At 38.8% G+C, this 26,562-nt stretch overlaps 2 protein-coding genes and 1 long non-coding RNA gene across 3 annotated transcripts; all 3 read left to right on the top strand.

Annotated features, from left to right (window-relative positions):
- The first annotated feature begins 1,053 nt into the window (after positions 1 to 1,053).
- Positions 1,054 to 13,486, top strand: LOC104609364 (PHD finger protein ALFIN-LIKE 4). Its single transcript, XM_010275662.3, has 5 exons — positions 1,054 to 1,444; positions 1,582 to 1,614; positions 3,779 to 4,007; positions 9,693 to 9,828; positions 13,006 to 13,486. Exons 1-5 carry the CDS (start codon positions 1,348 to 1,350, stop codon positions 13,267 to 13,269), a joined length of 759 nt encoding a protein of 252 aa, XP_010273964.1. The 5' UTR covers positions 1,054 to 1,347; the 3' UTR covers positions 13,270 to 13,486.
- Positions 13,487 to 14,776: 1,290 nt separating this feature from the next.
- On the top strand, positions 14,777 to 18,940 carry LOC104609365 (uncharacterized). Its single transcript, XR_737256.3, has 2 exons — positions 14,777 to 18,152; positions 18,587 to 18,940. It is a non-coding gene; the product is annotated as an uncharacterized LOC104609365 (long non-coding RNA).
- Positions 18,941 to 23,821: 4,881 nt separating this feature from the next.
- Positions 23,822 to 26,514, top strand: LOC148790554 (phenylalanine ammonia-lyase 2-like). Its single transcript, XM_088890130.1, has one exon. The coding sequence runs from the start codon at positions 23,921 to 23,923 to the stop codon at positions 26,204 to 26,206; it is 2,286 nt and encodes a 761-aa protein (XP_088746256.1). The 5' UTR covers positions 23,822 to 23,920; the 3' UTR covers positions 26,207 to 26,514.
- Positions 26,515 to 26,562: the final 48 nt, after the last annotated feature.

The raw sequence follows: 26,562 nt of genomic DNA on the forward strand, positions 1-26,562 counted from the left end.
AACATTAAAACCAAATAGTGGTTTCATGCACAATAGATATTAATACCTAAGAGGGTGTTTGGAATTGTGGATATTTATTAAATAAACATTGTTACATAGACATCACTTCAACATTTATTCCATTATGTAAATTCGTACACATGGGGATTTGTAAAAATAGACGTCGATTTATGTACGTGCTTGCCATTAATAGAAGTTTCATTTTAGTGTTTCACTCAATGGGTAGGTGTTTATTTAATGATTTATTGATGTGAAGCCTAATAACACCTAAGTATCGATAAATGGATTCATCATTGCTTTTCTAGATTTTTCAAATAAATAAAATATAAAACGTTTAATCAATAATTATCCACGGTTCCAAACACATGCTAATATATATCACTAATGTGAAGGTGTTTTTCGTATAAATACCTACAAAACCAAACGTATCATACACTGATTGTCTTTAGTTAGTGCAGGAGAAATAAAAGTTTAGCAGATCCCAACCAACCCGGTCCAATTGGAATGTGATGCAATCAGCAATCTCTATTACGTGGACGACATATACAGAATCAGATGATATCACTCTCGATCTCAACCGTGGGATCCGGTTCAGTCATCTGGAAAATGGAAAGAACTTTATACCTGGGGCCTGGTGTGGTGTGGTGAGATCTGTGATGAGCCAAGCCCGAGCGTGGACTAAATCAGCCCCCCACAATATCCCACAACACATCTCCGCCGTGTGTTGAGAGCATCTCCCGATGATTTGAACTGTGGGACGTTGTGGGGGCTGATTTGAACTCGAACGAAACTGGATAGTGGAAAGTGGAAACCCCTGTAGGCTGTAACCCTGTCCAAGATCCAAAGAGTCCGAGAGTCCCAACAACAAAACATTTGATTCTCCTCTCCTGTATTAGACCAGACACTCATCGGCTCACGTTAGCCTTTTCCTCCATTTATCACAATCCATTTTCGCGGACTTGTTACCGTTGTCTCAAATCCACTTAATCCTCTCATTTCTAGGTGATTCAATTCCGCCAACTTTATTATTATTTTTTCATATCTCTCTCTCTCAAACTCTGGGAGGTCAAATATTTTGCCCTTCCCTCCTTTCAAACACCTCTCTCTCTCTCTCACACACACACACTCTCTCTATCTCTCTCCAAGCTCTTGCAGTTTCTCGCCATCTCTCTCACTCTCTCACTCTCTTCTCCTGTTTCTGTTTGTTTAATTTTTTGCGTCCTTCAAATCTGGACGGATATCCTCACAAACCAGTAATTTCTGTGTCTTATCTCTACTGGCCTCCGGCTTTTCTCTCTCCTTTACTTCCCTTAGAAGAGGAAAAAACGGTTTTGAAGCTTTGTAGCAATGGACGGAGGTGGAACGTACAATCCTCGGACTGTCGAGGAGGTATTTAGGGATTTCAAGGGCCGAAGAGCTGGCATGATTAAAGCTCTCACCACTGGTACTTCTTTATTTCATTTCTCGAGGCATTCTGATTTTCCTTTCTTGGTTTATCTTTTTTTTTTTTTACGTTGAATTTGGGGTGTTTGGGCTGTTTTTCTTTTCAATCCTCATGTTTTTCTTCTTTTCTTCTTGCAGATGTTGATGAATTTTTTCAGCAGTGTGATCCTGGTTAGGGTTTACGCTTCGCTTCTCCCTTGGATATTTATTTCTCATTATTATTACTTATTTTTTGTGATAATATGTGTGCATGAATAGTTTTCTTTGAGTTGTTCATTATGCTTGGATGTCGTAATGTGGTTTTATTCTCAGGTTCTCTGATTTGGACTCTTTTTGTGGATACCGCAGTTTCTTGGTCTCGGTTTGTTCCGTTTTTTTTACTATTTTACGGGAAGCAGAAGTTCTACACAATTCCTGCTTTTATGCTTGAAGATTATCTTTGCTCGCTTCACGATGCGGATGTTAATTTGATTTTTCTTTTCGTTCTTTTTTACTTTATGAAGTTTTAAGAGCGTGTTCTTTATGTGTATTTTGTTCATATATATCGTTTGGATTGAATGCTTTAAGTGCTAGGGTGGACTGGGGTTATGATTGTAAATTTTGTTTAGTTTTAGAACAATATAGTATTTTTGTTACTGATTGCTTAGGATATATTACCTCCAAATGCTCATAGATAACTGTTTTTCTTATTATGTTTTTGATTTCTATAAAGAAGTGCACAGTTGCTTGATTGCTTCCATGTTCTTCTGGTTGTTTAATAACGAATTACGGGTATTCAGTTTTGTCCATTCATGTGCCCAGAATTTGGATCAGGCCTGGGTGATGCTTTGACCTGAGTATGTGAGATGGCCATCTTTGTGTCTGGAGAGTTTCCTAGGTGGGTCAAAAGACCTATCTGAGTGGTAAAAAACAACCTACCTGTGTGCAATAACATGGAGCAGGGGCTTTTATTCCTACAAAATTTAGATTCTGTTCTGTTTTACATTTGAGTGGAAGAGAAGGTAAGTTTTTTCAGAGTACAGAAAATGGTAGACTAAAATTTCTAATCGACTGTCGTTTGAGCCTGATAAGTTAAAGTTGAACAATATCTTTTGAGGTCTATTTTTTCTCACGTTTTTATCTCTTAAGGTCTTTTTTCTTCCGTTGTGCTGATCTGTCTTCTTAAAATGCAAAGGCCAGACAACATATGGTATGCATTGACAATTGATGCACATGAAGCCTGAGATCACTCTTCTCAAAAAGAATATAACTATATAAGTGCATATGCCAGACATGTAAAGAAGAAGAGCAATATGCTGGAAGTGGTATTGGATTTTAGTTTACAGATGGTGCAAGGAATGTATGAGGTGATTCTTTTCTTATGATGACATGGGAAGCTCTAGAGGAACATATTCATCAAAAAAAAAAAAAGCTATAGAGGAACATAGTTCTTACTATTTGTTGTCCAGACATGATGTAATTACAGAAAGAGATGATTGTCCATTTGAATGATAGTTTTTAAGAGAAAGCAAATTAAGATGGAAATTATTGGCTTATTAAAATAAAAAAGGAGATGTATGTCCTTGTATTCAACTTTTAGTTCTTTTTAGAAAAAACCAGATCCTAATCTACATCAACTGATCTTCAATCTGCTGATATGGTGATTGGTGGCTGATGACCTGATATCGACATTTCTGTTAGATGTGGTTTTCACATGATTGATGTATTTGATTTCTGGTGGCAATTGTTAATGACCCGTGAATAGCTGGTCATGTTACCCTGACATGGCAAGGACAAGCCATTGACAAGATAACCAGACAACAGAAGATTTCAGCAATCCTTCTGTTGACAAGAAGCATTATAGAAAGAAGATTTCAGCAATCCTCTGCTCTCCCTTGATAGTTACCCATTTCTTCTGAATACCTCTACCAATATTCTAGAAGGGCACAACACCAGTTTCCTAGAGCACAAGACCTCCCTGTGCAGCTGTTCCCCAAATTTTATAAATAAATGCAATAAAAATATATAAATTTCCAGGGGTTGTGGTATTTTATTGTGTTCAATGTTTTGCAAAATGCAACCTCATAAGTTGGAATTGGAAAATTTAAGTATGGAGTTTCCTCATTAATTCGTTTGTTTGTCATTACTGCTTCTCTATGCTGGTCTCGCTGCTTTGTCCAAAAACATGTATATTATCCTCGTAAATTTATTGTGTTCAATGTTTTGTAACTTTGTACATTAGTGATTCTAATCTAGGATTTGCCTATAACTTTGTTAATTTTCTATTTGTAATTGCCTGTTTTCACAACTCCTTTGCTCTATGGATTTCTTATTCACTATTTCATGTCCTTTGCAGAGAAGGAGAATCTTTGCCTGTATGGATTTCCTAGTGAGCAGTGGGAAGTCAATTTGCCTGCTGAAGAGGTGCCCCCAGAACTCCCTGAGCCTGCTTTGGGCATCAACTTCGCCAGAGATGGGATGCAAGAAAAGGACTGGTTGTCCTTGGTTGCAGTCCATAGTGATGCATGGTTACTTGCTGTGGCATTTTATTTTGGTGCCAGATTTGGATTTGATAAAAATGATAGGTAATCTTTCTATGATTAATTGCCAATATGTTCCTTGTTACAAGTTCACTTAGAAAATATCCTATATTACCAAAGGTGGGGTTGTTTTTGAAATTGGACTATTTCCTTTATTGTTACAAAATGCTGTTTGGACTTTGGATTACCTTCCCTCTAAAATTCATCAAATTTGCTTTTCTACTTTGAGGCTTAAAGCTTTAAATTGAAAGTTTCAATTTAAAACATTTAGTTTTATGTAGTTTAATTTCAGATGATAAGCTTTTTAAAACATTTAGTTTAAAATTTAAGTTTGCATTTTTTAATTAATGCTGTTTTTAATATTTTCTTCATTTTTTGAAATTTTTACATTCTTTTTTTGATTTTTTTTTTAAATTTGCACCTTAATTCAAAAAGTCTAGGGGTGCAACTCAGGTTGGACCGAGTTAGCATTTTATGCTGCTTTGGAATCAAGCCTTTGGGTTTGGTCCATTTAAATTTTCGACAAAAGGCCAACCCAAGCCTGCCCAAGTTGCACCCCGAAAAAGGCACACGTCTCACCTTGCACCTTGCTCCTCAAGTGTAAAATTCCCTTTTGTGCCTTACACTTTTAAAACACTGACCTGAAGCCACAATCCAACCTGACTAAATGAAGAAGAGATATTGAATCCAACCCGACTTGTCCACCATATAGTACACCTATACTCAACTAGTGATTTAAAGGCATGCCTAGGCACACTGGAGGTAAGGTATCTGCCTTGCCTAGGCACGACCCCTTTGAAAAGGCGTGCCTCTTGTGTGCCTTTCACCTGAGCCCATGCATGCGCCTCAGCCCAATCTTGCGTCCAAACCCCCTTTTTGCTAGTGTTTTCTCGTCCTTTTTAACACAATATTTTTTGTCAAACCATTTGATTTCTATTCCCAAAACACTATGAAATGCAACTAAAATAACAATACCAATCTCTTTATATATTTTAGGACCTTCACAGAACCAATCTATTTCTATGATGGCAATCTCATAGAAATAGGAACACAATATGTTTAACATCACATTAACTGCTTGAAGTAATGTAATTGGGATAAAAATAAATAGATGGAAAGTTTCACTTGTTTGAATTGTTGAGTGCTTGAATATTTTTATATTTTTGTTTTTATTTTTATATATTCACTTTGAATATATTTTATATATTATGTATTATAATTTGAGCCAATAGGATTTTTAAAATATTAAGTTCTTTTAAAACCTAAGTTTGAATTTTTTGAATTGATATCATTTTCATTTTATTTTTGTTTTTTTTTGAAATTTTAAAAAAAGTTTGCACCTTGCTTCAAATGCCTTTTTTTATGCATATTATTATCTAAAGCTGAAAGGTATAGGAAGTTGTGGTTGTTTTGTAATTATCAAAAAAAAGTTGTGGTTGTTTTGCTGGTTCTAGAATATAGTTGATGTGCTGGCCATTAGGTTAGAACTAAGGTGCATCATGTTCCTTCAAATTATTTTCCTAACTTAAACTGGTCGCTTATTATGGTTATCTGTGAGTTGTGATATAGATAACATGGTTGCAACTTCCATTTGGAAAATTTAAAGATGAATATGCTAAAGACATGCTTGATCTGTTTCAGTGTTCTGAAAATTTAAGGAGTTTCCCTTGATTTATTGAGGGGCTGGCAGGTTGTGGCTAATATCCGAAATAACATGCAACAGAGATTGGTAGAGTGGACTCCCCCTTCTTTTGGGGTGGTAAAATTTAACTTTGATGGGTTCTGTTTAGGGAATCCAAGAGCTTCTTATGTTAGGGTGCTGTTAGTAACATTCTTCTCTAAGCTTTTCAAGGCTTGAAACCATTGAGTGCGCAAGGTATGAGGAATGTGGAAGTGGAAGGGGACTGTCAAACCATCATTTGCCGGATGAGTTCATAGGACCAATGTCCTTAGAAATTCAGGACTCTGGTGAGATTGGTTCAATTTCTAGGTGGCTCATTGAATTCCTCATTCAAATGGGTCCGTAGGAGTGATGCTATTGGCAGATTCTCTGGCTAGAGTTGGGGTTGGGAAAATTGAGTTAGAATTGGGTTGCCCTGGCCCAAGGATTAAAATATCGATACACTTGATACCCAAACTGGTGAGATTGGTTCAATTTCTAGGTGGCTTATTGAATTTCTCATTCAAATGGGTTCATAGGAGTGATGCTATTGGCAGATTCTCTGGCTAGAGTTGGGGTTGGGAAAATTGAGTTAGAATTAGGCCTAAGGATTAAAATATTGATACACTTGATACTCAAATTATGTATCAATATGACTGGTACTCCTCGGGGCCAGATGGACTTACAAATCTTTTCTACATTAAATGCTGGGACTTTGTAAAATAGGATATTCTGAATGTCTTTCATGAGAGAGGTTCACTGCAGAGGAGTTTAAACACTACCTTTATTACCCTTATTCTGAAGATTGAAGGTGCAGTGAATATAAAAGATTTTAGGTTGATTAGTCTTCTGCATAGCTTCTGTAAAATCTTAGCCAAAGTCCTTGCTGAGAGAATGAAAGGGGTTTTAGGTAGTGTTATCTCTAACAATCAAAGTGCCTTTGTTCCGGGTAGACAGATGCTTGATTCAGTGCTTATTGCCAATGAGCTAATTCATTCAATAAGAAGAGAAGGTTCCCCCAGGGCTGATCTGTAAACTTGATATTGAAAAGGCTTATGATCATGCCAACTGGAGATGTGTTGATCTTGTATTGCAGCAGATGAATTTTGGGCAGAAATGGAGGAACTGAATAAAAGTATGTATCACCTCTCCAAAATTTTTAGTCTTGATTAATGGACAATCTGCAAGCCTCTTTGATAGTTGCGGGGGTCTTAGACAGGGTGATCCCCTGTCTCCATTACTATTTATATGTGTAATGGAGATCCTCACTTTGTTTTGTAAAAAGGTTGCTGAATCTGGTGAGTGGGAAGGTTTTGCAATTACTTTGGAGGGGGAGAAGGTTAACATTCTCCAATTTGCAAATGATACTTTATGTAATTATCTTGGTTTGAGGTGGTCTCTGGCCTTAAAGTCAATTGGAATAAAAGTCAAATCATTCCAATGGGTCAGGTATCCAACTTAGTTGATTGTGCGGAGATTTTGGCTTGTCAGGTTGAGTCTCTTCCAGTTAAATATTTGGGTCTTCCTCTGAGGGTGAGTTGTGGGCTATCTTCAATTTGGGACCTGGTTATTGAAAGAATGGAGAGAAAATTGGCTTCTTGGAAGGCAAAATACCTTTCTTGGGGTAGGGTGACTTTGATTAAGAGCACACTCTCCAATTTACCTACCTATTTTCTTTCCCTTTTCCCAATTCCTAACAAAGTTGCAAGAAAGCTTGAAAAACTCCAAAGGAATTTTCTTTAGAGGGGTTGGGAAGAGGAGAAAAAAATTCATCTTGTTAGTTGGGATCAAGTCTGCCTCCCCAGGATGAAGGTGGTTTTGGCATAAGGAAGCTGAAACTTTTAATTCTGCCCTTCTCTATAAGTGGATTTGGAGATTTGCGGCTGAAAATGATGCCTAGGAGATTTCTCATTGTTGGCAAGTATGGAGTGGAGTGGAGCAACTGGAGAACTAGGGACCCTCCTCCCAGTTGGGGAAATTCTCTGTGGAAAGGGATAATGATGAACTTCTCTGTTCTTGCTGATGGGATCTCAATTAAGGTTGGCAATGGTAGTAGAACCAAGTTTTGGAAGGATTCTTGGTGCTTGGATGGCCCCCTTGCTGAATCTTTTCCTCTCCTCTTTTAGTGTGCATCTAACCAAGAGGCTTCTTTTGCTGAGTGTTGCAGCTTATCTGGAGATTCAGTTTTTTGGTCCCCTACCTTTAGAAGGAACCTTTTCGACTGGGTTCTTCAGACTCAAGAGGTTGACTTCTGCTCAGAAGATGAGTGGTATTGGAAGTGGAATCCAGATGGTGTTTTCTCTGTCAAGTCCTTGGCTTCCAAACTTTGTAGAATGGGTGCTACTGATTTCCCTTGTCATCAGGTGTGGAATCCCATTAGCCCATCTAAATCCAACTTTCTAGTATGGACTATGGTTCTGAATAAATGTCTGGCTAGAGCTAATCTTGTGAGAAGGGGCATTCGGCTTTTGGACCTTTCATGCAATCTGTGGGAACAATTCTGAAACTACTGATCTTTTGTGCATTCACTGCCCATTTTCTTCTCAGCTGTGGAATCACTTCTTCATCTCTATGAACTTAAGATGGGTTATGCCAAGTTCGGTAAAGGAGCTCTTGTGTTGCTGGAATTTTAATGGGCTTAACAAGAAAAGAAAGATAGTGTGGAAGACTATTCCTAGTGCTGTCTTATGGTCCATCTGGTCTGAGAGGAATAGCAGGCTTTTCTGTAATAAGGCTTTAAGTCTTGAAGAGGTTATCCAGAAAGCTGTGGGCAAATTAATCTCTTGGGTGTCGGTCTTTGAGGAGTTCAGAAATTGTAATTTGTCTGTTGTTTTTCATTCCAGTTCTTGGTGGAATATGTAATTGCTGAATTGTTCAGTCAGCCTTTCTGGGACTGATCTCAGCTTGTTTGTGTAGCTTTTGATTCAATAAATATTATGTTACCTTTTTCCCAAAAAAAAAAAAGAAAGACTGGTACTCCCTTTTTTAAATTGTTTTTACTTTTTTCTTATTTTATAATCATTGGAGGGTTTGGATCTATTGGAATGTTTTAAATGTTTTAAAACACTTTTGTATTGGTGTATCCATGTGTATTTGGATGCACTAGTTCTGATGCAATACGCCTGATACAGGGTGTATTGTATCATTATTTAATCCTTAACCAGATCTGGGTTGTAATTTGTAAGGTTTAAGTTCATCTTTTCTGTCTATCTTTTTATGAGCTCTCTGCTGTATATGGCCCCATTTGGGTGAGCTGGTTTGTTTCCTTTTAGCCTGCTGCACTATTTCTGTGTATTAAGGTGGTATTTAATGAAATTTACCCTTTTTTTTTGGAAAAGGTTAAGTAATATTTATTGAGATAAAAATTATACAATGGAGGCTGAGATCAGTCCCAGAAAAGGCCGACTGATCAAATCAGCAATTACACAATGAAATTTACCGTTATTCATAAAAAAAACTGTCTTTTTGGTTTTTTATGCAAAATATAATCTAAGTGGAAAGGTATTAGAATTTGTGGATGCTTTGCTGGTTCTGGAATACGGTTAGTGTACTTGGTTGTAACAAAGGTGCATCATGTTTTTTCAATATAACTTTTCCAACTTGAGCTGGTCGCTTATTGTGCTTATGTAGAGCACATGATTGCAACTTCTTTTTGGAAGAACTTAGATGAATACGCTGAAGGCATGCTTGATCTTTGATCCAGTTTTGGTGCTAAACTGCAAACAATAAGGTTAACTGGAGGTCGTGAACCATATTGTTAGTAGAAGTTTAATCTATTGGGTGCTTGTAAGTTGTAATCAGCTTGTTTCATTATTATGCAAAGAAAATTTCTATCTTTTCTACCCACCCAAAAAAAGAAATTCTTATGTTTATTTTTTTTTTTTGGTTTGGACTTTTTAAGTGAAATGCTGTATTATAATTCTTTGTATTATAATGCTGTATTAGAATTCTTCTTCTATCCTATTTATCAAAAAAAGTCTTCTTCTATCCTTTCCCACTTAAGTGTGGCCAACAGCATGAATCCTGCATGAAAGAAAAAGAAAAATTCATGCTGGAATTTTGTCATGCAGGAAGCGTCTATTTAGCATGATAAATGATCTCCCGACAATTTTCGAGGTTGTGACTGGAACTGCAAAGAAACAAGTAAAGGAAAAATCGTCAGTTTCAAATCATAGCAGCAACAAATCCAAGCCAAATTCTAAATCGGTAAAGTGATTTTTTTCTGGCTTACAGTTGGTAAATAGAATCTGATCAAAGTAATTGCCATGTTATGTGACTTTTGACTAGACTGGATGGTCAGACTCTTTGGGATTTTGCTTGGGCCTGAGACTGGCTTATTCGTAGATGCTAACAAATATAGGGATTTGGACCGTTATCCATCAGCCTTAGTGAGTCAGTTTCCAATATAGGGAGATCAGATTGGCACCCCACAGAGCATGCCCCACATGCACATCTCAGCATGCATTGGGAACATCTCCCGTACTTATCATGGGGAGATGATCCTAATACACAGCTGGGATGGGCTGTGAGGCACTGATGCAAATTCCAATTTCCAATATAAGTTTCAGAACATTGACTATTGGGCTGTGACAAGTGAACAATCGGTTTATTTGGTTGTTTCAGTTAAAACCGGTTTTCTTTAATATATTAATATATGTTAACACACACACATGTGCACACACACACACACACACATATATATATATATATATATATATATATATAATATTAATATATACACATATATATATATTGTATAAATAATAAAGTTCAGTTAATTTGGTTTTTTCGGCTAACCAAACTGAATTAACTAAAATCTGAAATAACTGAACAAAAAAAACCGAAACTGAAACTTTTGGTTCATTTTTTTTTTTTTGGTTTTAACCAAATGCTCACCCCTACAAGAAAGCAATCTTGAAGTTTCTTCTTCTTCCTTTTTCTTTGGGCCAAGTTTTAAATGATTGGTCCATGACATGCATTGTAGTTGGACTGACTAGTATTTTGGACTCTAGGTTGGCATTAATTTACCCTTTCTAATTGTCCAAGCATGTGCTGAGTTAGATGGTTGAGTGCCAAATGTCACCTATATTACTGTTTCTTAATTTTATCAATTCTTAGTTGTTGAAACTCTTCCCCAAATTTCTCGATTCAATTGGTTTATTTTTTGACTTCTTTTTATGTAAAAGATATTTTCAACTGGAACGAGTGTGGAGTGTGGACTGTAGAGTGGAAAAGTCTTACCTATTCTTTTAGCAACAAGTCATTGATTTTATTTTATCAGGGAAGAATAGGAGGTTCATCTCTTTCTAATTGATTTTAGCATGGAATCTATCATACCTAGGGGTGCAATTTGGGTGGGCCCAGCTTGAGAACCAGGGCCTGAGAGTGTAAAATTTTCAAACCAGGTACCTAATTGATGGAGATAACTTTGAGACCAAAGCACCACATAGAATTCGTACTTATTTTAGGTGTAGACGGCATTAGCTTAGGGTTACTTTGATTAATGCACAATTTGGGTTTAATTGTAAAATTTCTTCTTGGTGGGTATTTGTAATTTTCATTGGAGGGGGGGGGGGTTAAGTGAAACTTTCATATTTGATAGGGACTTAATTGTAATTTTTGGTTCTAGGTTTCTTTTAAATACACATTATGTTAGGGTTGTATGACATTATGTTTTTGAGAAATATAAGTCTTTCATATCATCTTTCAAACTTCTTCTCTTCTCTTGTCTTTATAATTTCTTGTAACAGGTGGTGGTTCTGCATGACTAATTTGCACCCTTAATCATACCTTCTGTGCTCTTTTTGGTTGCAAATAAGATGAAAATGAATGGATTGGCAAAACAGGATTCATTTAGCTGATCCCAATTGCATATAATAGGCATGGATGATGGTGATGGTGATTATGATAAGATGAAAATGTACAGTTTCCAAAAATTCTATTTTCCACTGGTTGTATGTGAAATGACTTGGGAAAAGAAACATTTTCCAAAAAGAGACTAGTGGCAGAAAAAGCATTTAGGCCATTTGCTGAGAGAATCATGTAATACAAATTTTCCCTTGGTCCTGGCATTGCTCAATCTTGCTCTCTTTTGTTGACAACCATTCTAGCCAACCATCTGCTAAGCCTGTTAGCACCTAGCAGACCCTGTAATTTGAGATCTAAGGTATCAAGTTCTTCAGCTTTGGAAAAACTAACTGATCACCACTTAACAGTCTCCTTCAACTTCAAACCCACAACAGCCTCTGCTTTGTGCTAATTTCACCCCTTGAAAAAGGGCTAATAGTTCTGCCTTCAATTAGCACGAAGTCTTCTCTGTAATGGGCTTCAATTTTGCAGTTGTAAGGTATTAGAAGCCAAGAACAAAATGAAGTCAGTAGACCTGCTATTAAGAGGGTTTACTCAAGGAAAATGGCACATGGAGTAAAGCCAGCTATGCAAGATACAAGTGGGAATCTTGATTCTTGAATTCTTGAGTTGTTACAACTACCAATTGTACACCTATAAATAAAGGGCAAAGCAATAAGAAACACACCTTGACTCAACCCAGAAACCTCTCTGTTTTCTCTCTTCCCTTTTCTCTTCTTCTCTAGGAGATTACACTATCTCGAATCAGTGTCTGTGTTGGGCAGAAACCCAACATAAGGTTGTGACCTGGGTGGTCAAACTGGTAACACAAACGACTGGATTCCAGGTTTTTGATAATTCCATCAGATGAACTTCCTGTTGAACATGAAAAAAGAGCTTGTTGCACACCACCTATCCAACTTTCTTTGTCATTTGCAGTGTTTTCAGACCGTTGTAGACCTGGGTGGTTGAACTGTTCGAACTGTCACTTGGCATCAATTCCAGTGCGGGTAAACCCCAAACCCTGGAATTGGTCAGAAACTGTTGACTTGGTTAAAACCATTGATAGGTGGTTGAACTGCCACTGTTTGACCCTGGCAACAGGTCACAGGTTACAAATTACTATAGTACAGAAAGTTCTAGAGGCCATAACCTTGCGCTTGGTGGTCAAATTGTTTTTTTTTTTAATTTTTATATTTTGGTTTACTTTTTGCGATCTATGTGATGTAAAGTGCCTAAGGTGTCTTGGCCCACTATTTTTTTGTAAAGCCTTTTTTCTTCCCTCAATCTCAAGTTTTAGCTTTCCTAGTTCATAAAATCTTAAAAAGTAAAGTGACCCATGCGGCCCAAATGGGTAAACCGCTGACCTGTGACCTGGATGGGAAGTGGTTCAGCCTCTGCACCGGTTTTTAAAATACTGGTCATCTGTTGAAATGCTATGAAAAAGTAAAATGAAGTGCTTTCATTCTCTTTGTCCAGAAAGCCTTATTAACCTGTTATTGATATATATATATATCTTACCATTTATTTTGGCAGCGAGGGTCTGAATCTCAGGGCAAGTATTCTAAAGGGCTTCCAAAGGAAGAGGAGGAGGGTTTAGACGAGGAAGATGAAGAGGAGCATGGAGAGACCCTGTGTGGAGCTTGTGGTGAGAACTATGCTTCAGATGAGTTCTGGATTTGCTGTGACATTTGCGAAAAGTGGTTCCATGGAAAGTGTGTGAAGATCACCCCAGCGAGGGCTGAACACATCAAACAGTACAAGTGTCCGTCTTGCAGCAACAAGAGAGCACGTCCTTGATGGCATAAACAGATGGATTCTTACAATCTGTATGTTCTAATGGTACACTTGGCTAACTGTGTAATTGTAGGTTTTTTCTAGTCTGGTGCCCGTTGGGCACGTTGTGTAGGGGGTGCTTTGATCTTGAATGTGACTCTGGAACAGAAATGCTACTTCTACTTCTCTGTAAGTCTTTAAAATGCCCTTTGTTTAATTTCAAGTAGGATATTATTTTTTCCCCGGTAGGGAATTGTTGGATTAGCAGTCATGCATTTTCTTTTTTAATTGCATGACCATCATAAGCACCATCTTGTGCATGTTGCCGTTGAACCCTTTTTCGTATACGCATTTCTAATGATCTGACAGAAAAGCTACCAAGTACTTTTAAAGTCACAGATTGGTCTACTGGTTCTCGAGTGGTCATATCATTTTCGATTACATTTTTAGAGAACCCAGAATTGCTAGGATTATGCGTTCCCTGTAGGCTGTAGAATTTATGGTTCTGTTCCGTCGACGCCCTTTGGTAATCTATTCTACCACAGTTTCTGATTAATAACATTGAACCTGAGTCGTTCACTAACGTCTGTTCGTTCCGTCACTGAGGTAGGCTTGGTCGGTATCAACTCTGGAGGAAACGAGTTTCGTTGTTAAAGGCTGCAGCTTTGGTTGTTGATCGTAGATTCGTAGGTATTCAAGTGAAAGTCTTCTCGGAATAAATGTGTTCTGTTTTAGAAATTGACCGCAAGTAGGTATTTAAGCACAAAGAAACCACTTTATTCCTGAGTCCTGACCACTGTTATAATGCGGTTCACGCCTTTGGTAGGTGGGGGGCATAGTGGCCATTCTTTTGTTGAATATTGCATTACTGAATAATCTCACTCCTCTGTTTGACATGGTGTCTACGCATGATGCAAATGGGTTGGTAAACTGTAAAGTGTAAACATCGTTCACATTGTTATCAATTTTTTTTTTGGGGCAGCACAAACTGCAGCTATCTTGTATTCTTGTGAGCGATCTGATTATCACTTCTGCTAATCAGAAGGATTGGAGCCACCCCACTGTGCTTCATCGAACAGCGTTGTTAAGCTCTTGGGAATCCAATTCAACCAAAAGGTTTGGAATACTGAGGCTCAAAGCTTCGGCTAGTCCTCTTCTAACAGCCAAAGCTTCAAGAATTAAAAAAGAGGAAGATGCAATCCGACCACCGCCTGCGGAGTTACGGTCGCCAAAATATCTTATGGTGAAACCAATAGCTGCTTTATCATGCGAGACTTCTGGACGTATCTTAGTTCAATTAAAAAAAAGGGAGAATGACCAATCAGCCCAGATCAGAATTATATAGCCCCAAATTACAGGGGAATGCATTTTGACTGTGAATTGATGTCAATTCACAGGCAGGATGTGGTTTATAGGGGGGAAAGGGATAGTAGTAGGGGGGGGGGGGGCTGGAATTCAGAATTTTGCATTGGGTGTATCCGTACTTCTTCATTTAAAAAAAGCCTCTACCGGGCTTTCCCAAGAAGGCGAGGGTGGACCAGCCAAAGAATTTGGGAGAGCTTAACTGAGCTCGGAACCAGGCAATGAAATTCTAGCAATCAACAATTTTGGAAGTCGGATCGGTCTTCATGAACCAGAGTGTTCGTTGAGTTTCAAGCAATCGCCCAGACTGAGAGGAGATAAGAGTTTAAGTGCTTAAGCCAAGAAAGGACCCAACCGATGTCATCTGATTGCCAGTTTGAGGGATTTGATGCGAAGTTTAAACGGAATCAAAGGAATTCGGATTTCCTCCTTATAAAACTGTTCTCATACTGTATTCACAGCCATTTGCAGTCCTACATTGAGAATATCTCCGTTAGTTGTGTCTATTTATTCATGGGGAGAGAGGCTGTGAGGACAGTATGAAGACGGTTTTCTGAGGATCAAATTCGATTTCGAAATTCAAATCAAAAGGCTCTAGCAAAAGGGCATGGCGGCCTAGAGTCTCAGGGTGATCACCACATTTAGGACAAGAGTCGTGGTCTTGAAGATGTCTTTCTTTGAGTCTAGCCATTGACAGAACAGCATTGCATTGTGGCAGCACCGCCATAGAAAAAACTTAATTCTTGGGTTACCTTCAGCTTCCATATTTCTTTCCGACCAGACACAGGAGTAGGCATAGCATCTGCATGCTTGCTAGTGAAGACTTTTCTTTGGCCACATAATTAGTGGACTTCACTGAGAAGTTTTCATCTCTGGTCAGGCCCAACACTATTTCATCCTGCTTCTTGACCCCGCATAAAGGGATTGCAAGAATTGCCTCGTCTTCCTCCTCCCACAACAAAATTCTCATCAGGTCTTATCTTCCAGGGCCGAAAACTGTGATTTATCAAATCTGTGACCTTCGTAACAGGAGGATCTGAAGTCCGGTTTGAATAAACCTTGAGGTGAGAGGGATTTGGGTCACATGAGTCATCCAGGACTCATGTATTCACACATTAACAGACTCCTCCAGGACCAAGAAGAAACAAGACCTTGTTCACAGTCTCTTGCAATCATGCATTGAGAATATCTTTTTATGAAAATAAACATAAACGGTTCAATGAGGACTGAATCCGAACTCGCCCAAGATGGCCTAGATCGTAGCTGAGCTCTGAGCTCTGAGCTCTCCAAAAGGAAACATGAGGGACCATGCAGCTTTGGCCAGTAATGGGCAATACTTGGTTTGTCTACCACGGACACGAGTCTTTCCACCTCCTGATTTTTATATCTAAAACCTAAACCCTTAAATTTAAGGGATAAGTAGACTGTACCCCTAAATTTAAACTCTAAACCCTTCAACTCTTTAACCCTTCAACCCTAAAATCTAAAATCTAAACTCTAAATTCTTAAACCCTAAATCTTAAACTTTAAACCCTAAATCCTTAAACATTTGAATTTTAAACCATACATTCTTAAATCCTACCAATAAAACCTAAAATTAGTGTATGAAATGATTATGATAGGATGCATATCCTCCAACTTGGTACCAGTATTTTAGTATTGCCATGACCTATTCTATTATTACTAACCTTATTGAAAATGGCAATTAAATATTAAGTTTTTAAATTTCAGTCACCTACGTGAAAGTAGGGATGTCAACGAGGTGGGTTCGGGGAGGGCTTTGTAAATTCTAGACCCTACCTGTTTCTCGAAACCTCTCAACCCGTACCCACCCCAAAACTCGCAGTGCATTGGATTTTGAGAATCCAAACCCTCCCTGCACATGAAAGTGCAAAACCCTACCCGACCCTGCCCTCCCAGCATTCAAGGATAGGAGTGAATTGGGTTTAAAACCTATATCTAATTTCCTATTATTTTTGTCATATATAAGCAATAAATAAGTAAAATAACACAAATAAACATCAAGATTTCTAGTTATTTGACTAAGAAATGTAAAAAATACATAAACTATCAATTATCCTTCACATAAAATTTAAAATATTATTAAATCCAACAACTAGTACATAAAATTTATATGCTTTACAACAATATACGGGTTGGAAATGATCAGGCTTAGCCTATTTCCATACCCTACCTGTACCCACATGGATTGTAGAATCCCATCATTTAAGCAAAAAATACCCACCGAATAGGATAGAAATTGCCATCACTACGTGAAAGACAACAGTCTAACAATTGCATCTATCATAAGATCGTAACAACTTGTTAAAATAACACGGGATTAATTAAAACTTTATCAAAATTTTCACTTCTTGGTGCCACATCAACAATGAAAGATGAAAAAGTAAAAAAATCAACTGACCATTGAATTTAACGTTTTCAAGTATCTTTTATATATATATGGAATGGTGATTCGTGGCAGCACCAGGTTTTAGTAAATGGCATCCACTTGTGCGAGTAGATCAAGAATCCCACGTGAGAGCAATCCAATACAATCGTGTGACTCAAATTTCTGCCTCCCCCGCGGCCCCGCCTCTCTACTCATTTTTATCTCTCTCTACTCATTTTTAACTCTTACAGTCTCTCTCTCTCTCTCTCTCTCTGACCAAGAGCTAAGGGAAATCTTGTCGTTTTCCCTCTGGTGAGGGAGAACGAAGGAGACCCTGTCGTTTTCCCCTCAACTCTATCTATCCCTCTACTCTGACCAAGAATGAGAGCTAAGGAAACCCTGTTGTTTTGCCCTCAATTTTGTATCTCCTTCTACTCTAACCGAGAACGAGAGGTAAGGAAACCCTATTGTTTTGCCCTCTGGTGAAGGAAAGCGAAGGAGACCCTGCTGTTTTCCCCTCAGACAGTATGGATTTCTGCTCCTATAGTGCTCTTTTACCTTCCTTCTTCTACAAGATGGATTTGTGTACATTCGGTGCTCAACCATGTTACCTCGAAACTCTTCCACCCTACCCCGTTCTCTCTTCTCCTCCTACACTTCTTGTAGTTCATACCAGCTGAGTTGATAGTGTTGTCTGCTTCGTTAGATTACCGGCGACCGTTTAGGAGATTGCATCGATAAGCAATCAATCTCCGTTTTTCCCTCAACTCTATATATCCTTCTACTCTAACCGAGAAGGAGAGGTAAGGAAACCCTATTATTTTGCCCTCCGGTTAAGGAGAGCGAAAGAGACCCTACTGTTTTCCCCTCGGACAGTATGTACTTTTGCTCCTATAGGCTCTTTTCTCTTGTCCGATCTTTGCAACCCTCTTTTGCCCCCTACCTCTTCTTCTCGGTCCCAAAGTCCCAAACCCTACCTTCCTTCTTCTACAAGATGGATTTGTCTTCATTCGGTGCTCAACCGTGTTACCCCGAAACTCTATCACCCTACCCCCTTCTCTCTTCTTCTCCTACACTTCTTGTAGTTCATACCAGCTGAGCTGATAGTGTTGTCTGCTTTGTCGAATTACCGGCGACCGTTTAGGAGATTACATCGGTAAGTAATCAATCTAGTAATCATTCAAGAGATTAAGTGGGTAAGTAATCAATCCCTTAATCTCTTAGTTGTAATTAATTACAACATAATGAATTTTAATTAATCATACCTACTAATTATATTTTGCATGGTGGACACGCTGGTCGTATCATTTGACGAGGGTGGATTTCGTCCTCCAACGACATTGTAACATCTAACATCTCGGAACAAATCATTTAGGCAACAACTTATCTTAGAAATAATGTCCCAGCTTTATCAATAAAATCAAATACAAATTTCCCTATTGATGCCTGGTGGGACAACCCCCAGCAATAAAACCAAATACAACTTTCCCTTCCTCTTATGAATGCTAACTTTGTTTTTCTTTTTGTTGAAATTGGTTGGTTTATCCATTATATCTAACTAATGATTTGATTTTGTTTTCAATTTTGCAGATGCACAAAGTTGAACATGAACATCATATATTACTTAAATTTAGTCATAAGCCCTCTATGTATTTGTGAACAAGCAACATTTTTAGCCTTCTTTTTTGTTAATTTAAAATCTTTTTTCTTACTATTTGCTCAGTCTTTTTTCTTTTTTATTTAAAGTAGTTAGGTTTTAATTTCTAATTCATCATTTTTCCATTTCTTGAACTCAATGTATAGAGAATTTACTTGGAGGAAACAAGTGAAACTCAAAGTATTGACAAATTTATGCTACATCACATTTGAAGATTGTATTGGTACAAGTTTTATTTCCTACCTTCCAGTTTATTCAATAAAAGTCAGGAATTGCAATTATGTTTCATGGGATATTTCTTGCCCAGTTGATGCTCATTCTAACACCCATTTGATGTTTTGTTCTCATACTTTGAATATGTGCGATAGGCTTCCTTTGTATGATACATTCAAATCAGATTATTTTATAATATATTAATTTAATCTATAAATTTATATATGATAATTTCAATTTTTATATTTATATTAATGAATGATAAATAAGTTAAAAGGTAATTATTTTTTAATTTAAAAAATATAAAGTAGAATCTGATCCAATCCAATCCAAGATCTCTACAATCTGTCATTAGCCCAGCCCCCCGCTAGTTGAATTATTAATGAGATTTGTTTTAGTGGATTAAAGCGTGCGTATATCACTTTCCACGTTTTTTAGGTATACCTTGATAGTAATATCCACACACTTCATATAAATTATTATCATGTATCTTTTGTATCTTATTTATAGTAAGGTTCAAAGGGGCGTCGGTACTGTGTAATGTTAAAATTCAGTACATCGAGTAATTAAAAGCATCAATACTCTGTTTTTTGAGTTTTAGTGGACGTCCATTATTCCACCATTATTGCACGCTATTATTTAAAAGGTAACTGTGTCCTTTAGTCTTTATTATTAAAAACTATCAAAAGTTGCAGATATCTCCATGTTTTAAAATATAATAACATCCCATAGGCAAGAACCTGCATATCGGTCCACAAAACATTATTTTGTTTAGTTTTTTTACCCAAAATTGTTTGATTGGTTTTAGACTTTTAGGCCTGTCTACCTTCTAAAAATACCAAAAATCCCAAATCTTCTCTATTTAGAGTATTGGTGGCTTGTTGATACGATATGATACATTTGATAAAGGGCGGATCGATAATCTAAACCATAATTAAAAAAAAAACAATTTGGAAATAAAATCGTTTTGGCCATCGGTTTTTGGGTCGACGGTCCGATCGTCTGGTTTAAATGCATGGCTTGTTCTAATAAAAAATTAGAAATAAAAAACAATCAAAAACTATTAAACGGGTTTGATGGTTCAACTGCCTGAGTCCACGAATTATTAACTTTTTCAATGGTTTTTGGCCAAAAACTAGGTTTGGGGTAAAACAGAACCGATTGCTTGAACAGTTCCTGGGTCGAACGATCCAATCGTCTGATCAATGGTGATTTGAAAACCATGCTTTAACCCTTATATGCCCCCTCCTCTCTTACTTTCACAAGTTTTTTTTTTTCTTTAAATGAACTATCACAATTGTGTCAATAGTGAAAGTAAAATGACGAAATTTATCCTGCTTGTTTTGCATGTATGGTGGGGTTTTATTCTGATCAAATCCAACAAAACAAAATTAAGCATCTCACCACCAAAGAAGAAGCAAATTAGAAAACAAGCCCTTCTCTTCTCTTGAAATGCCACATGAAGAAGATAAGGGCAATCTGGGCATTTTGAAAATTTTAACAAATCACATGATTGCATGTAACTTTTTTCCACCCATTTTCCTCACAGTAGGCTAATGGAGGAGCTTTTGCGGTATAGTTGTAAAAATTGGGGGTGGGGTGGATCATGGGTAAGAACAGTATGTAATTTTTGATAATTGAGGTAGCAAAGAGACACAAACACACCTTAGTATTGGGGGGGTGTTCAAGGTTATCCTATTTATTGTTTCGTCTTAAAAAAAAAAAAAACTAGTGTTTCATCAAGTCTTAAGTAATACGTATCATGGTATCAATATTTTGATTTTTTTTTTTTGCATGATATATAAGTTCATACAAACTCTTTGTAATGGTTAGTGTTTTCAACTCATCATTGATTCGATCAATTGAACTGTTTGAACTGTTATTTGGTCAAGATTTTAGATTTAATTTAAGTAAAACCCAAAAAATTGCCAAAAATGTTGATTTTGTCAAAAACCATCTCACCCAGATGGTTGGACTGTTGACCTGATCAACATGGTGATCAGATTGCAAGTTACATACTAACTACGTATGCAAAATTTAGGAGGCCATAAATTTGTACTTTAATGTCTAATTGAGGTAATTTTTTGGGGGTAACTTTTTAAGCTCTGTGCGTTCCAAGGAGCTGTAGGTGTCTTGCTTTACTGTTTTCACAAAAAACCCTTTTTTTAACCTCAAAATGCAATTTTAATACTTTTATAAAGAAAAAATTAAAAACTGAAATAAAAAAACATGAATTAAAAGCTCCATGGTTTGAAAACCATGCTTTATCGTTGGGAAATGTGCGGCTATAGTTTCTTGTGGCTAGTAGATCTAAAATCTGGTGCTTTGTACATTCCTGGCGATTGGCGTGAACTAACTCACGCAGCAAAAGCCCTGTTAACAGCCCAGGCTCAGGCTGTAAATATGGACTGCCAAAGTTTTCTCTTATATCTAATGGATGTAGGATGTTAGGCAAGAGTTCAGATATGCTGACCAAGTACAATACACTGGCAACATACTAGCCACAAGGCACTACAACCTCACATGGGAACATCTTCCATGAATCACACATACGTATCGTGTCATATATCGGGAATATTGATTATACTTTATATCACCGATATTCCGGATGTATAACTGGATGGGCATGGCCAGCAATGTATCATGATCAGATCTGGACTCGTACAACAGATTGTTCCTGATGTGGTCAGTAAACCTTTTGTTAAACAATATGTATCATAGTTTTTAAAATCGGATCGGTCAGGGGTTCAGTTATCGGTTTGAACCCGAATGGTCGGCTCGTTCTAACAGAAAAGATAAAAAAAATAAAAAAAATAAAAAAATGGCTAAAACTGTTCAAACGGTTAACTGGCCGGTTCAGTGGTTTGCTGACCAAAATCAACGGTTTTGGGGAAAAACGGAAGCGGTCAGATCAGTGACCGATTCCCTGTTTTTCCGATCCGGTCCGGTTTTGAAAACCATGATATGCATGGCTTTGTTTTATGAAATAAAATACAAGTACCATATCAACAAAATGATAAAAAAAACCCTATATATTGACCAACACCCCTTATAACCTCCTTAATGTTCTAGATGTGTTGTTGTAGGGTATTGTGGCCAGTGTATTATGGTCACTAGACATTGATATTTTGTTTTTCAAAACAAATTTTAATTGCCACATCAACAAAACAAAAAGAAAAAGGAATTTTTGGACTGCAATGCCCCTTATAAACTACATCCTGCCCGTAAATTTAGCATCAATCCACGAGCAGGATTCAGTCTACCCCTAAAAAATCTTAGTTCGACTGAATCATAAAAACCTCAAAGAAAAAAAAGATAAATTTATGGTTTGCTTTTCTCGGAAAATTGTATTAATTTTCTAATTTCAACATGATTGACAATGCACATCTCATACGAGTTAGAATCTCCTGCCAATAAAAAACCTAACCAATGAGATCCAATATCATCTGTATCTGCACATCACATGTATGATGGGTTCCACACTTAATGTGTGGATACAGATCATGTTGGTTGGGATTTTTGCTAGCCGGAGATCCGGACTCGGTGAGATGTGTGGTGCCAGATTAAATTGGAAGCGTGTTGGAACGCATTTTGTGGGAGCAATCTCCAAGTTTTGATTTTTCACGGATACTGCTTAAGAAATTATGCATATATATATATATATATTCAATTAAATCCACCCGCTACATAGATTATATTCAACCACTTTTACACATCTATCTAAAACTATTATAAAGCGAATACTTGTCTGGTGCAGTTGATATATAAAAGTTAAAATTTGATTATACAATGTCAATTTTATCGTAGCATGTGCCGTTACAATGAAGAAATAGTCTTAGACTTGTTAAGTTCGTTGTCAAAGTGAGCTTAGCTGCATAAGACTCGTTCCTTACCAACTCCTGCCTTATCCACATACTTAGCTTGTTTTAAAGGTAAGATGCTTTCAGGCTTTGCCTCGGTCTCTTAACTATGCATTCGTCAGCAGCATACAGAGATAAGACTCTCTCTCTCTCTGCTCAGGGTTGGTGGGGGTATTTCATAGTCTCAGGTGCAAATTTGATAAAGAATACCATTACCTGAACCTCACATATAGGAACTGGGGAACTGGGAAGGGAAGGGAGTAAAAATGATGAAATTTCAGCATTGATATTGAAAACCTGAAATTAATAATCAGCAGACTGGGTTCGGTGCTGATTTCACGGATGGATGGAAAGAAATACCAAATATCCTGGACTGAACTTGCCAGCTGGACCGGTGGCTCAGTCCGATTTTTAGGAACCTCAACTAGCCAAAAGCTAGAAGACTGGGCTGGCTGGCTTTGGCAAGAAGAATAATGAATCAAGAGGCAGGCGGACGTGGAGACAATACAGAGTTGTGTGGGTCTCTCTCATGAGTCATGCCTATCGAAACATTAAAAAAAAAAAAGAGTTGTGGCCTTGTGGGTCAGGTCTCTACTCATCAAAGTCAATCACAAATTCGTCAAGGTCAATATATATGTAAATTAAGTGGCCACTGGACTTGATCAACAGTCAAATTTATAGTGCCACCGCCACACCAGACCAAAGCGACAAGCACTCACCAACTCACCCAATTATCAAAAGAAAATATGAAAACCCATAGGCTATAGCTTAGCCTCCTCTCCTATATTCTAAATTGATCACGGGGAAAACAGTGGTAAACTTCCGCTTTCCTTCCATTGATCAGAGTTGATCCATGAAGCAGTTGAGGTTGAGCCAGCCAGCCAGCCAGCCAGCAACGCACCAAATCCTGGTCCCACTCCCACTCCCACCAACCAATACTTGTGTTCAAATTCTTTTGGATTTTAAGTTAGACTTCATCGTTGGCGCAGCCATCCTTCACCTTCATCTCCCCTTCCTGCTACTGCTACTGCCCCACTATTACCCCTTCCTCCCCACTTCATCATTTCTGATTTCTTATTATTATATATACCCACAAACTCATCTCCTTCTCTCGGAACACTAATCTCAACTCAATTTATTTTTAGTGTTCTGTAACACACAGGTCCTTACTCTTCTCCTTCAGACCTTGCTGCAATGGCAACCAGCGGAATCCGCCACCCAGTCGACAACTGCCGCCCTCCCACTCTTCCCATCCCAAAGGATGGAAAGAACCCCATCTGGGTGGCTGGAGATTCTTATGTCTCCAATCCACCACACTGGAAGAAGGCTGCCGAGGCTCTCCAATGCACTCACTATGACGAAGTACGTCGCATGGTGTCTCAATTCCAGCAGATCAAGACGGTCAACCTCCAGGGCACCACCCTCACCGTCGCTCAGGTTGCTGCGGTTGCTCGTCGGCTTGATGTTGCAGTTAGCCTTGATGAGGCTGCGGCCAGGGACCGTGTGTCAAAAAGTGCCAATTGGGTCGCCGAGAATATTGCTCGTGGGACTGATACATATGGTGTCACCACTGGTTTTGGTGCCACGTCCCACCGGCGTACCAACAAGACCACTGATCTCCAGACGGAGCTCATCCGCTTCCTCAACGCCGGTGTCATCGGGAAGGAGAATCTTCCTTCCAGTTACGCCAAAGCGGCAATGCTCGTTCGCACAAACACGTTGATGCAAGGTTACTCCGGGATAAGGTGGGAGATACTGGAAACCATGTCCAAGCTCATGAACCAAAACTTGATTCCTAAGTTGCCTTTGAGAGGGACTATCACCGCTTCCGGTGATCTCGTGCCACTGTCTTACATTGCAGGCTTACTAACCGGCAGGCATAACTCGAAAGTAGTCACCCCGGACGGGGAAGAAATCACGGCCTTGGAGGCACTGAAGCGAGTTGGAATCCCTTCTCCGTTTGAGCTGCAGGCTAAGGAAGGTCTAGCTCTGGTCAATGGGACTGCAGTCGGTTCTGCTGTAGCTGCCACAGTTTGTTTCGACGCCAATATATTGGCTCTCCTTGCTGAAGTACTCTCGGCCTTGTTCTGCGAAGTCATGCACGGGAAGCCCGAGTTCACTGATCCGCTGACCCACGAGCTGAAGCACCATCCTGGCCAAATCGAATCGGCGGCCATCATGGAGTTCCTTCTGGACGAGAGCGACTACATGAAAGAGGCAAAGGCCCGTCACGAGAAGGCCCCGCTTACAAAGCCCAAGCAGGATCGCTACGCGCTCAGGACCTCCCCTCAATGGCTTGGGCCACAGATTGAAGTGATTCGCATGGCGACTCACTCTATCGAGCGAGAAATCAACTCTGTTAACGACAACCCATTGATTGACGTGGCTCGCGACATGGCTCTGCACGGAGGGAATTTCCAAGGAACGCCAATCGGGGTCTCGATGGATAACCTCAGAATCGCCATCGCAGCCATTGGGAAGCTCATGTTTGCTCAATTCTCTGAGCTCGTCTGTGATTACTACAACAACGGATTGCCTTCCAATCTGAGCGGCGGGCCCAACCCGAGCCTGGACTACGGGTTCAAAGGTGCGGAGATCGCCATGGCAGCCTACTGCTCGGAGCTTCAATACCTGGCCAACCCAGTCACCACGCATGTCCAAAGCGCAGAACAACATAACCAGGACGTCAACTCCCTCGGTTTGATCTCCGCAAGGAAGAGCGCAGAAGCCATAGAGATCTTAAAGCTCATGTCTGCAACGTATATGGTGGCACTTTGCCAGGCGGTTGATCTTCGACATTTGGAGGAGAACATGAAGGAAGTGATGAAACACATCGTCAACCAAGTAATAAGGAAGACACTGTACACGGGTGAAGACGGGTCGATGCTCGAAACCCGTTTCTGCGAGAAGGAAATCTTGCAGATTATCGAACACCAACCCGTGTTCTCCTACCTCGACGATCCGACGAACCCATCATACGCTCTACTCCTCCAACTGCGGGAAGTCCTGGTGGAAAAGTCGCTTCAGGAATCTCCAAAAGAGGAAGGGGAGACTGACAGCGGGTACTCAATATTTAAACGGATACCCGTATTTCAAGAGTTATTGAAAGCGAGATTGGGTGAGGAGGTAGCCAAGGCCAGGGAGAGATTCGACAATGGCGATTTCCCCATACCAAACAGGATTAAGAAATGTAGGACTTATCCCATATATAGGTTTGTGAGGACAGAAGTAGGGACTGTGCTTCTGAGTGGTGCAAAGAAGGTGAGTCCTGGAGAGCACATAGAGAAGGTATATGAGGCCATCAATGAAGGCAAGCTGGGGGAGACATTGATTAAGTGTTTGGCCTTCTGGAGAGGATCGGCGGGACCGTTCACGCCTAGGCCGACGGTCTCATCTCCGGCACACTACAATCCTGAATACTGGGGCTGGTTTGAGAAGGTGAGATCTCCCTGGGCTACAAGTGGGAGAGGAGGCTTTTGAAATCTCTAAGCTCTCTTCTTTCGTCCGATCCGTGTAGGCTGTGCAAGCAGAAAGTTTCATTTCAGTATTGATCGGTGTTAGAATTGAATAACTTCTCGTTTATTATTATTATTATTTTTCTTTTTACATCCGAATATATATGCTTTGAAATTTGAATAGGAAGGCGAAGAAGAAGCTTCATGTTGGAAGAAATTATCTCATCAACACTAACTGTGTATTGAACAAAAGGCCTCTGTTGTAATTGTTTCAATTGTTAATTCAACACATCGTGTTTTTTTTCCTGTTATGGATTTCAGTTGACAGTAAAATTTCTACTCTTCTTTCTAAAAGCCTAAACATTATCTAAACATGCTAAC

This window comes from Nelumbo nucifera, chromosome 6 (genome assembly GCF_055504915.1).
Source record: "Nelumbo nucifera cultivar China Antique chromosome 6, China Antique-T2T, whole genome shotgun sequence".
In the NCBI taxonomy this organism is placed as follows: Eukaryota; Viridiplantae; Streptophyta; class Magnoliopsida; order Proteales; family Nelumbonaceae; genus Nelumbo; species Nelumbo nucifera.